Genomic DNA, 13,945 nt, shown 5'->3' with positions numbered 1-13,945 from the left:
GAAGAAAAGCATGTCTGGTACTGAAGGAAATCATGAAAAAATTTTCCCTAAGTCCAAGATATGTTTTAAACAGAGTTCAGTCACAAGCACTAATGTCAGCAAGGAAAATGCCACCAATCAAAACATTAAGAAGAAAAGCATGTCTGGTACTGAAGCAAATCATGAAAAACTTTTCCCTAAGTCCAAGATATGTTTTAAACAGAGTTCAGTCACAAGCACTAATGTCAGCAAGGAAAATGCCACCAATCAAAACATTAAGAAGAAAAGCATGTCTGGTACTGAAGCAAATCATGAAAAACTTTTCCCTAAGTCCAAGATATGTTTTAAACAGAGTTCAGTCACAAGCACTAATGTCAGCAAAAAAAATGCCACCAATCAAAACATTAAGAAGAAAAGCATGTCTGGTACTGAAGGAAATCATGAAAAACTTTTCCCTAAGTCCAAGATATGTTTTAAACAGAGTTCAGTCACAAGCACTAATGTCAGCAAGGAAAATGCCACCAATCAAAACATTAAGAAGAAAAGCATGTCTGGTACTGAAGGAAATCATGAAAAACTTTTCCCTAAGTCCAAGATATGTTTTAAACAGAGTTCAGTCACAAGCACTAATGTCAGCAAGAAAAATGCCACCAATCAAAACATTAAGAAGAAAAGCATGTCTGGTACTGAAGGAAATCATGAAAAACTTTTCCCTAAGTCCAAGATATGTTTTAAACAGAGCTCAGTCACAAGCACTAATGTCAGCAAGAAAAATGCCACCAATCAAAACATTAAGAAGAAAAGCATGTCTGGTACTGAAGGAAATCATGAAAAACTTTTCCCTAAGTCCAAGCCAGTGTCCTTTTCTGTGGCATCATATCGTCATATGTCCTCACAAGATCATTCCAGGAACCAGCCCTTTGATGAAGATACATCGGGATACTCCCTGCCACACACAACAGGTACCCTCAAGAGTTCAAGGACACACTGGCACTGCTCAGAGCCCAACATAGATAACCAGCACTGCAAACTGATGTATCTCAGGTTGATTGATTCAAAGAAACAACATAAAACCAGCTGTGAAGCTGGTCTCTTGCAGGGAGAGGAGGATTATCTCAAACAGCATAAGTCTTTGCAAATGGAGGGTCAAAAGCTTATTAATCAGAGTTTGGTCATGGGGATTGAGTTGGGCAAGAGTAGTGCCACAAACCAAAACTCTGAGAAGGTTTTACCCCAAAGATTAAGCCTTTGCCCAAAGACTAGCTGTTCCAGCTTATCCTCCCCAGGCACTTCCGCATCTGGCTCATCAGCGAGCTGTCAGGACAGTCCTTTTTCTCAGATTTCTGAACATTCCGTGTTTACACCCACTGAAACTCCCTCTCCAATAGATTGCAATTTTCAGGCTCAAAGAAAACAGGGAGAGCTTTCTTCTGACTTTAGCAGTTCCAACTTCATTTCTGGAATGCCTGGTCCGTCATCAGGGCAGGGCAGCAGCCACCTCGTCAATACAAATAAGGATAGTGTAGGGTGGCATTCACGAATGCGTTCTATAACTCTTCACCTCAACACATGGTTGAGAAATGGTATAGCCAGTTTGAGAAACTGGTCCCTCAAAACGAAAGCAAAGGCAGCCAGGCCAGAGGAAAATAAAATAGGTTCTCTAAAAGGACTTTCAGAGCCACCTCCTCATGCTTCTGGTGTTGCAGAAGCCAACTCACTGGAAGAGAGACAGAAAGACATGCCCATGAAGGCAGTGGAAGGACTTGGTACTGTGCAGACAACCCATTCATATAATTCTTCTCCCTCCCAGGAATCAGAGAGACACAGCAGCTCTCCATTCAGCCTAGTAGACAGCGCACTCAAACTGTGTATGAAGTCCCACAAGGAAGTCAAGCTTGTAGGTGAGGGCTTTTCTAGAGTTCTGCGTTGGGGAAGAGCCTCAGCCGGCTATCAGAGAATGGAGGATATGGCCAGCCCAAACATTTAACCAAAGACATTTAACCACAATGAGGATCCAACATCTACGAGAACAAGAACTGGGCTAATAATATGAAGATGATAGTTATTATGACCCCTTTGTACAAGATATCTGGGATAGGTAGCATAAGGATAATTATTGCTAATACTTATGAATTATTGCTAATACTTTCATGAATTTGAAAATGCATGATGTAAAATCACAAGCAGAGCCCCATTTAAATCAGTCATCTTACTTTTAGCCTGAGCTATACCTTACTGTTACCTAGTGGCAAATGTGACTTATGGTATCTGCTGGTTTTGAGGCAAAAAGAATTATGTCTTTAAAGCTAATTTTGCAAGTTTAAGGTCAAAGAGGGAAACAAGCTACACAACCTACAACAGGATCTTCCAAATAAATTGAATGTGTCAGCCATCTGGAATTCTTATAAAAATTGATAAATTCCCCCAAATTTAAAGATAATAAAAGCATATACTTAATTTAGCATACTACTGAAACTGCCTATAAGACTTTAAAGGCAGTAAAAGTATTAGTCATTTCTGAATCCTAAATGCCTGTATTTTACTTTCCTGCCAGTTTATTCAGTAAAAACTCAAAATGGGTTTTAAACATTGGTTTTAGTAAAAGAAACCATAAAAATGTATTTGAGCCTGCACTATATATATAATTAAGAAAAAACTTTTGAAGATCTTTATGTCTTATTTCCTGTTTTCTTTAGATGTCAAAATATTTGTCAGCAGTTATATTTTCTCTTTCACTAATCTATCTTCTGTATGTAACAACTAGCAAAACCTGAAGAAAATGTAATTATCAAGAAATTTTATTAAAACCCTACTACAGCCTGGCAGTTCTATGCCATCCTTCTGGGGCTCACCTGCTGATTATGTGTTGAGAGGATAGGTCACCTTCACTGTGTTGGTGGGCAATTGGTGGGTTCATTGCCAAGGATGCATCAGGTTTTAAAAGTAGGATGAATTCTGTGATGGAGATCTCGATGAGAAAATTGGTTTATCTGAATTTCCGTAGATAAATGGACTGTACTTCAATCTGGGATTTGTCACTATAGGAATGATAGAAGCATGGGGCATGAAGAGTTCATGCTACAAAGGGAAATGACTATGGTGAGAACACAGATCACCACAAAATAGAAAGCAGGAAAGGAAACTGAGTAGGCCAAGTTGAGGAAACAAGGAGTTTATTGTACTTGACGAAAAGCAAACCCTGATGAATGACAGCCAATAAACATTAAATGTATGAACTGTATAACTCTGCCATCTCATTTCTTCTCTTCTACCTACTAGTTCCTCGAAGACCCTAGCTCAATTAACACTGGTAAAAAAAGGTTATCTACCCTTGCTCTGGTCTTTCATGGTGCCAGGCACATTACAGCACCTAGGTGAGCTCTTGCATATTTACTATTCAGTTTTTCTGATTTTCTGCAAACCAAAACAGTAAATGTTAATCCAGTCTAGTCTCAGTGTCTGTGTGTTTGGAACAGTTCAGTGAGTGATTATCCTCAAGTTCTCCCCTAACTACATTTTCTGGGGAGGAGAGTGGAAAGGCCATGCACTTTAATATAATATTTAGTAAGTATACCGTCCCCTCCCCACCTCAGATTTTATTACTCTGGGAAAAACAAATCTTGATCATGAAAAATGAAAGTAGCCAACTTAATATATCTGGAAGCCTTACATAGATAATATTCCTGACCTAAGAAAGGAATATTTTCTCTACAGCATAAACAAATGAGTTTAATTATGGAATGTATTGAGGACTTAATATTAAGTAATTCATTATTTCAATTGCCTGTACTAAGTATGATGGTTAATTTTATATTTCAATTTGATTTGCCATGGGGTGCCCAAATTAAATATTATTTTTGAGTATGTCCATGAGGGTGTTTCAAGACAAGATTAGCATTTGAATCAGTAGATTCAGTAATATAAGTTGCCTTCCCCTATATGGGTGGGCATCATCCAGTTTATGGAGGGCTTAAATAGAGCAAAAGGCTGAGGAACGAAGAATTCGCCCCTTCTTTTCCTGCCTTCCAGGTGGACTGGGACATTCACCTCATCTTCTGTTCTTACACTGGGATTTACACTACCTGCTTCCCTACGTGTCAGCCCTTCCTATTCAGACTAAGTTTCATGACTGGCATTTTCCGGGGCCTCCAGCTTGCAGATGGCAGATCGTGAGACGACTTAGTCTCCATAATGTTGTGAGCCAATTCCTTATTATAAATCATATTATGTATACAAGTATACACAACATATAAAATTATAAAATCTCTCAGTGCTTTTTCTCTGGAGAAACTTGACTAATACACTAAGGAAAAGTTGCATTAATAGATGATAGGTTGATACAAAATATACATTAAGGCAAATTAGTATTAGTAAACAGGCACTTTCTTATAATGTTATAATTTATTTTAATGTGTATATTAGCATGATTTTCATGGTTACAAGTTCTCTACTCATTAGTCTAAAAGTCAGTATCAATGCCATTATTTAACATGTGTTTGGAGAATCCAGAACAATTTGAAAAGAGAAAGAAAATTGAGATATAAAGATTATAAACATTGCCATTGTTTTCTGAAACTGAGAAAAACACTATGATTCACCAAAATATCTAGGAACAAAGTAAACACTTGGAACAGTAGATATAAAAAGGATACCACTGGGCCAGCCCCGTGGCGCACTCGGGAGAGTGCAGCGCTTGGGAGCGCAGCGGCACTCGTGCCGCGGGTTCGGATCGTATATAGGAATGGCCGATGTGCTCACTGGCTGAGCGCGGTGTGGGTGACACCAAGCCAAGGGTTGCAATCCCCCTTACCGGTCACAAAAAGACAAAAAAAAAAAAAAAAAAGGATACCACTACTTTTGTTATGAAATATTCACGAGAACGAAGTATGAAAACAGAGGAAAAAGAAAGAGAAGGCAGTAGCTTTAAGAATTTCAAGCACAACAGGTAACGAACATAATTAAAGCAATGCCACAGACAGACAAAACAGAGTAGTATACGTATCTATCTCTATATCTTTTTAGTTGTCTTTGTGTCTACCTATGTATTCCTTTATCTATCCTCAATGCTAAGTGTGAGATTCACTTGCCCTGGAGCAATAGGAAGGATTTGGAGCTTCTGCCCAGAATAAATGCAGACACTACAAAAGAGGTAGTACCCAAAGTCATAAAGCACTGATACTACGGAGGAGTTCATTAAATTAGTATAGGTAAGTATTTTTTAATACTCATTTCTTTGAAGTTAGTGAGAAGTCTCATTGGGAGCTAACACATATATACACATATAGAAATATTGCTGCCTACATGATTCTGCCCACTCCCACTTGTGGGAATAGCCAACTCCTTACTTCAGGGAGTAGAGAAAATTAATCAGGATTCCAGCAATTTTCTCGAGGCACCTACCTTACCTCTCAAATATTCCCCACCCTGGATTCAGTGCAGGAGTTCCAAAGGACAGTTCCACAGAGAAGGGAGGAGTCACAGGGTAATAGGTGTCCTACCACCTCTGGCAGGTAGAAAATCAGGAATGCAAAGTTTCTTGCTTCAGGAATATTTGGTTTAATCCAATGTGGCCCCCCCAATCCAATCATCTCATTGTTTATCCAAAGAGCCTTAATTGTGTGAAGTTACTCTGGGGGTGGTATTGGGTGGTGCGGGGGGATAATGGCTCAAACTTATATTCTCTCAGGAGGGCTGCCTCCTCCCATGTTTATGGACCTGATATAGAGAGTACTGCTTCAAGTTCCCTTTTTCCCAACCTGTTCTACTTTGTATGGAAGAGGAGAAGGAAGGAATAAAGCAGGGAAGTAAAAATGGGCAGGAGGAGGTCCTCTCCCTTTCACATGGATGCCCTGGGCTTTTGCTGGAAAGCTCTCTGTTCAACCCTTTGTGCATACACTAAAGCTCAGGTGGAGTCTGAGTCTGAGGTGTCCCCTGAGGAAGATAAGCTGGAGCCTCAGACCCATGATCTTCATCTTCATCCCCACTGCTGGTGTCTGAGGAGTTCGTCCTTTGTCCTCTTTCCCACCTTCCTTCTTATTCTCTTCTGATCCCTATGAGGGATGAGAGTTGACCCAAAAAGTCTCTGATGAATCTGCCCCTGGAGCCTGCACTTCTGTAAGCCCTCCTTGCAGGACTGTGCTGATGGAGACTGCAGATCTGTCCATCCCAACTTGGGGTTCAAGCGTCCTGTCTTGGATCTGTTCTTATGCTTAGTAGAAAAAGACACTTTTCATGCAGAATATTCCTCTTGAGACAAACCTCTGAAGCAGAGGTCCAGGTCCACCATGTGCTATTTCTGCAGCTCCTCAAACTGGCTCTTAAAATGTTCCTTCAGGCTCTGTGGGATGCACTGCCCAAGTTTGCTCATCTCCACCATATGCATAAAAGGGTACATAGTTCAACTCTATACTCAGGCACAAATCCTGGTAGGACATGTGGTATCCATTCATGGGGGACTTCTTGGGTTCTCTATGGAATCACATCTTATTGGAAAAGTCATAATTTTCTGAAAAGGACCTTTTGGTTCATACACATTCCTAGAACTTCTGAGCTTTGGTTAAGTGCCTTTTAGGGATAGCATATTCTTAGAGTTCTGGGCTATATCAGGGTGGTCTTCAGTGAGTTGAGCCAGTTTTTCCTCAAACTCCTGTTTCTCCTATAAATCTTGAATATATTTCAGTTTGTATTGGGAACTCTTTGACAGGACTTTGGTCAGCTTGCAGAACTGAGCTCAGAGTACATTTGGGAGTACTGAAAAGTGAGCAGTCAAGGGCTTGCTTCTTAGAGGAGTCCCTGTTTTTCCTCCTTTTTTTTAATGAATTATTAATACATTTCTTAGCTTCTAGGACTAATTCTTTTAAAGTGCAGGACTTTCTCAAATTCTGACAAATTTCTAAGCATTTGAATTTTGCCCATTTCTCCAGAAAAGTCTTTAAAAGCTATTTTTTCCCAGTCCAGAACCAACTGGGTTATCTTGAAGTGCTGGTTGTCATCAGATGGCAGGTTATTCTCCATGCATTCTAGTAGCGTCAGGATGTCCTCTTGGGACCAGCGGTTTTGGTTTCTAGGCAAAGCCATTTCCAGGCCTTTGAGCCACTTATAAGCTTCCAGTGATGTAGGGAACTCAGCAGGAGCTCAAACTTCTTCACTCTCAAGACTGAGCAGGTAAATTTTTTGAGATTTCTATAGTACATGTAGTTCTATGTTTCTGAGGAGAAATAAAATGAAAATTACCCGTCTTCATTGAGATGAATGAGAAAAATCACACCCCACTTGTGATGTCCCTTGTATAATTAATTTACCTTTAAGAAAAAAAAATTGCTTTATTTCTGAATTTCCATATGCTTCATTTTAAATAGTTAAAATCCTCATCCCCAGCCCACCCAGCCTGTCTTCTGCCAGATCTCACCAGAGCCTATCTGAAACAGAACTGAATAAGACAAATGCCAGGGCACTCACTCAAGAAACTTAAGATAACAAAAAGGTCCTGGGGATGGAAAATGAGAAAAAAATGGCTAAATGGGGAAGGACTTTCACTCTACAGTTCTGAATGTGACCACTTTCTAAGTGCAATCCAAATGACCATGACTGAAGGTGCAGTTGAGAAGCTGGAAACAGAATGAGACAAGTCTAAGAGTTCCTGCTTTTATGGGTGGACTGTGAGCCTGTAGTAAATGACTGACATATAGATTATTCAAGACCCTGTGTACGAGAGTGAAAGCTTTCTGTAGTGATTGATATTTCTTCTTTCAAACAGAAAATATTTAATGAAAACCAAATAAAATTGCAAATGATCTATAGTTAACTGTTCCTCATGCATAAGCCTCAGTGAAAGTTTTCCCTCCTCCAGAAAATTCCTCCAAAATACCTGTCACTTACTGGATCTTGAACACATGGCAGATCTGATGGCTACAATCTTCTTACCAACCTTGGCTTTTCTAGTATAATATCTCTGGCACATGTTTCCCCAGATCACTCCCCAAATTCTCATAACTCCTTCAATGATATTTTAAAGATAATCTTCTACTCTAAAACAAAGCCTCATATAAGCCAAATTGTGTACAAATAAAACCAGATCTTGCCTGAATAGCAGATGAATAAGAGGAATATAACAAGGAGCCTTCAGGGAGGAAAGGGAAAAAAAAGAAGCAAAAGAAGGGAAAGAGAATATCAGACTTAAGAGCAAAAAGGAAGATGAACTTCTGAAAATGAGCTTCTGAATATCCGAGAAGAGTATTTTTGAGAACTATTTGAAATTTTCAGTAGAATATGAAAGGATATAGCCTTTGAATGACATTAAAAAATATTCTTCAGAAGAGCAAAGAACTTCTTTATAATAAAGTCAGAGAAATAATAATGAATGTGCCAGAAAATTATAGATTATAATATTCTGAAAAATTAATTGTATTATTCAAGTCCATATTTGAGGTAGAAACAGGGAATAAAAATAGCCCAGATATTATACTTTGATGTGAAAACGGATTTTGAAGATTATTCCAAAATAAAAATCTTTTAAAAATAAGAGTTACGAAAGAACAAGCCTTTTAAATAAATGAAGTGAGGAGGATTGAAGAGAGAGTGAAATTAAGTTATTGAATTCTTAAACTAATTTGTTTCTGATTTTTTAAAATCAAAGTCCCTAGAAAAATTATAGCAAAATGGAACAGAGAGAATAATTCAGATAAAAGTAACATTTATATGAGAAAGGAAAAAAAGAATTGAAGCCAAGTTGTGTTTGAATCAAACGTATTGTGTTTATGATCACATCTTTCAAATTGCTCAGGGGAAAATGTTCTTTGCTTTAAACCTTCAATATTTTGTAAGTTATTATTAGAAGTATAATAAGATGTATTCTAACTCAGAAATGGGGGGAATTATATAACAATGACATAGATGTGGAATATTTGGATTCTGAATCTAGGTAAGAAAAATCAGTCTTTCCAATTCTAAAGTTTGTGATGATGCATGTAAAGCAATGGAAATGAAAGTACAGTTGTGTTTGTTATGTAGTACTTTTATTAGCTAGGCATTTTTCCTAAATTTCAGTAAGTTGAATAGTGTCCACCCCATTGTTTTGGAATAGAGACTTTGCAGATGAAATAAATTTCAAAATCTCCAGAGGAGATTATCCTGGATGTAGAGTGGGACCTAAATCCTATGAATAGTGCTCTTATAGGATAAAGATGAGGCAAATTTGAGACACAGACACCAGGAAGATGTGAAGACAGAAGCAATATGGAGTTATGCTTCCATAAGCCAATGAAAGCTAGGTGTTGCCAGCAGCCATCTGAAGCAGGATAGAGGTATTGGGTGGATTTTTCCTCACAGACTCCAGAGGGAGCCAACCCTTCTAACACCTTGATTTTTAATTTCAGGACTTGAGAAAAGAGAGAGAATAATTATTTTTAGCCACTCCATTTGTGCTAATTTATTATGGCAGCCTTATCAAAATAATATACAAATGTTTTATACTTATTTTCTCATTTTCCTCCCCCTAATTCTATAAGGTGGGTTTGTTATTATTATCTGTGCAGTATACCAATATTTATGAAGCAAATGTATTTCACAGGGCCTCCAGAGCCCTGCAGTTTCAGGTTTAGCCTAACTTCTTAAAAGTTCATATAAAAATGTCAACCTTGCAAAAGACAGGAAAATTTCCCCAGGCTAAAAGTCTCTGTTATAAGATAAAAAAAATTGTAACACAGCAAGGTTGCTGGCTCAAGGACAGACAAGTTACTGATTAATATGTAAAGATACTGGGAACCTGCTATAGGGAAAAACAATGTTTGCTAAGTCAAGCTTTTGTTGGTGGATTGACTTAACCCTTTGCAAATTGCATCATGGAATTTCCCTTTGCTTGTTACCAGCCTCTATTGTTAAACTATTACCCCACCTATGTTCTTTTTCTGTAACTTCCTGGTCTGGAAAATAAATGTGGGGGAGAACCCCAACTCATGGTTAATTTCCCAAGGAAGGAATGCCTTGCTCTTGAGGGTTCTGGGAGATTAACCCCATTGGGGTCTCTCACTGCTCAGAAGAGATGGACTTTGAGTAATCCTTTTGCAGCTCCATCACCCAGGGCAAGAGAGGTGACAAATCCATGGGAGGCAAAGCAACAATTATCCTATTACAAGATGGGGAAGTTGGGACAACTAAGCAAGTTTACATAAACTCACAAAGTTACAGAGATGGGAAAAATATTATTAAAAAGATAAGACTTAAAAAAAAAACACTCAGATGACAGTACTTTGTAAAATAAAAATGCCATTAGGCAAATTAAAACTTCAGTAGAATGTTAGGAAAATAAAGTTGAGAAATTAGATTAACAACTTAGATTGTAAAATAACTGTTATCAGCATAAAAGGAGGAAACTAACTCATGATTGAAGATATTGTAAATGAAAAGTCTAATCATAATGTTATGAGCAAGGTAAAGAAAACCAGCATGGCTAAAGAACCCCAAGATTAAAAATTGTAGAAAGCTATTGCCACACTAAATCTGAAATGGCAAAAATTCTCTAGATGAATTTGAGGGACCAACTGATGTGTATGTTAATCTGGAGAAAACATTTTTATTATAAAGTTTGAGGGTGCATTTGTGACAGTTTTAGTGAAAGCTAGAAAAATGAAACTTATCAACTTCAGGAAAAATAAATGTATTAAGTAACTGAAAATACAATCATAGTACATCTCATGGCTCATCTATGATCTCATTTTACATACAGACAATAATTGATAGAATATTGATTCAATCAAAAATATGACATAGAAAAAAAGACATTAAATTATGACACCATCATGATGATGAAACAGATAATTCCCAGCATTTTTCTCTGCACAAGTAACCATATTATAACTATTAAAAAGCAAAGACTGCTAATCTGGGACCACTAGAGCTGGGGGAAGAGGAGAAGTGACCTGCAAAGTTTGCAAAGGTGCAAGAGGCCACAGTGTGAGGGTACAGAGATGGCACTTATTGTTCTGAGCCCTGACCACTTCTGGGCCACTCTGATATGGAGGCCTACAGTAGCTACAGCATAAGCATTGATGCTGAAAAAAAGCCACAGTGGCACCCTTTGCATATATCTGCTTGAAGTCTGCAGAGGAGAAGAGAGTTTCAGAGTGCCACATACCAGAAAACAGGCAATATAAACTGTAGGCAGGATTCCCTAGGGCCTGACTAGGAGTAAGCAGATGCAGCTGACTGGAGAAAGGAGTCACCCAGAGGCCAGTGAGTTATCCTAAGGGATGCATATAAGGCCTGTCCCATGGGATGTGCTTGGAGTGCAGGTAAAAGGCTGGCCCTCCAGGAGAGCATTAGACTCATCATGGGTAGCTAGCTGTTCTCAGTGGAAATCTGTCACGTGATAAAACTGCAGGGGGGCACAACCTGAACAAAGACTCAGTCCCAAGTGGAATTCCCACATAGTCCAGACTGAGAAGTGATTAACAATTTGCACCAAAAGCCTTTCCCAGAGAATTAGTGCCAAAGCAGCAATTTAGCTCAAGCACAGAGCTTAGGTTCTTGTCCCCACAGGAAGTTCCACCAACTTGGGAACTAACCACAGGACAGCACATCAGTTTCAATATAGAGTCTAAGTGGTGGTGGTAATTATTCAACCACCATAGAACAGGAAAAGGGGAAAAAGGGGGACAGATTGGAGACAAATCTCTGATATTAACCTGTAAAGATCTTACACAACCAAAAATCACCTATAAATCCTAGAAGACATAGCAGTTTCCTCAAATACCCAGGCATCAACCTAAAAACCCAAAGATCAAGTAAGAACACAGAAATATGTTGCCACCAAAGGAAACAAAGCTCCAGCAACAGACACAAAAGAACAGAACATCTGTGAAACAGACAGAATTCAGAATAACCCTCTTAAGGATGTTCAGGGAGTCACAAGAAAATAAAGATAGAAAATTGAGTGATATCTGGAAAAAAAAATTCAGGAGTAGAATGAGAAACTTGATGAAAGAATAGAATTTATTTAGAAAAAGCAAACAAATTTTAGAAATAAAGAATACATTATGTGAATTGAAAAACTTGATAGAAAGCTCCAACAACAGACTTAAACAATGGAAAGAGTCAGATAAAACACACAAAATTATCCAATCAGAGGAGAAGAAAAAAGGAAAAAATAAGATAGAAATACAGCAAATATGTGATGCTCTCAAGCAAAATGACATAATTGGCACACCCAAAGGAGAGGAAAAGGAAAAAAGGTAGAAAGTATATTTAAGGAAATAATGGTTGAATGTTTCCCAAGTATGAAGAAAGATGATATCATCCAGGTACAGGAAGCTCAGAGGTCCTCAATCAAATTCAGTCCAAGAGGAAACACCCCAAGGCACATCATAATCAAATTCTCAAAAACCAAAGACATGAAAGAATACTGAAAGCAGCAAAAGAAACCCATAACATTTAAGGAGGCCCCAATACATCTCTCAGTGGACTTCTCAGTGCAAACCCTACATTCCAGGCGAGAATGGAATGATAAATTCAGAATGCTGAAGGAAAAACCTGTCAGTCAAGAACTCTGTTTCCAGCAAAACTAAGCTTCAAATATGAAGGATAAATAAAGTCTTTCCCAGACAAACAAAAGCTAAGTAAATTTATCAACACTAGACCTGCCTTACAAGAAATGCTAAAGGGAGTTCTTCAATCTGAAAGAAGACAGTGCTAAAGAATAACAAGAAAACATTTGAAGGTGCCTAACTCATTATTAAAGTAAGTTCACAGAAAACATCAGAATACTCTAGTATTGTAAGGGTGGTGAATAAAGTGCTTACACTCTTAGTATGAAGATTAAAGGACAAACCTAACAAGCCACTAACATATACAACCAGCATATAAAAGGTAGTCAATATTAAAAGATGTAACTTGAAACAGCAAAAACAGGTCCAAAAGTAGGGGAGAATGATGGCAAACCACAGAGTTGGCTTTGACTTTTTTTCTTAGATATCAAACTTGAGTTGTTATTAATCTAACATAATTTGTTATAACTGTAACATGTTTTTTGTAAGCCATATGGTAACCATAACACAAAAACATAGAAGAGACATACTAAAAGTAAATAGTGATAAGTCAAAAGTTAAAGCTAGAGAAAACCACTCAACCACAAAACAAAACAGTAATACTAGGAACAAACTAAAATCTACAAAACAACCAGAAAAAAAAAGCAACATCAAAGTAACTAGTCCCTGTATATCAGTAATAACCCCCAATGTAAATAGATTAAATGTTATATTAAATTAGATTAAATGCTCCATTAAAAGACACAGGATGGCTCAATGGATTATAAAACAAGAACCAAAAATATGCTGCCAAAAAGACAGTCACTTAACTAATAATTACACACACCAGCTGAAAGTGAAGGGTGGAAGAAGATATTTCATGTGAATGGAAACAAAAAAAGAGGAGTAGCTATACTTATATCAGATAAAATAAAATAGACTTCAAGACAACAAAAGTGAAAAAACAAGTTAAGGAAGGTTATTATATAATGATAAAGGGATCAATTCAAGAGTACATAACAATTCTAAATATACATGAACCCACACTGGAGCACCCAGTTGTATAAAGCAATTGCTATTGGACATAACAAGATAGACTCCCCCAACATAATATAGTTGGAGATTTTAGTGCCCCATATTCAGCAAACAACAGATCATCCAAAGAGAAGATTAACCAGGAAACATTAGAATTAATCTCTACTACAGGACAACTTGACCTAATGCATTTATAGAACATTTCATCCAATAGTGATAGAATACATTCTTCTCAGCAGTATGGAACATTTTCTAAAATTGACCATATGTTATGACATGAAACAAGTCTCAACAAATTAAAAAAAAAATCTGTATATCAACTTGAATGACCGCAATGGAATAAAACTAGAAATCACCATCAAAAGGGACATTAGAAACTGTACAAATACATGGAAATTAAATAAAATCCTCCT

General features: G+C 37.6%; 1 protein-coding gene across 1 annotated transcript in view; it reads left to right on the top strand.

Annotated features, from left to right (window-relative positions):
- LOC134375483 (rho GTPase-activating protein 20-like) overlaps positions 1–2,661 on the top strand; it is a 97,838-nt gene extending 95,177 nt beyond the window's left edge. The window contains exon 18 of the mRNA XM_063093943.1: positions 719–2,661. Within this exon, the coding sequence (XP_062950013.1) occupies positions 719–1,966 (1,248 nt within the window). The 3' untranslated portion in view covers positions 1,967–2,661. The remainder of the gene's footprint in view (positions 1–718) is intronic.
- The last annotated feature ends 11,284 nt before the right edge of the window (positions 2,662–13,945 follow it).

The sequence above is a fragment of the Cynocephalus volans genome, chromosome 4 (assembly GCF_027409185.1).
Source record: "Cynocephalus volans isolate mCynVol1 chromosome 4, mCynVol1.pri, whole genome shotgun sequence".
NCBI classification, from domain to species: domain Eukaryota; kingdom Metazoa; phylum Chordata; class Mammalia; order Dermoptera; family Cynocephalidae; genus Cynocephalus; species Cynocephalus volans.
This window is presented reverse-complemented; position numbering and strand designations above follow the sequence as displayed.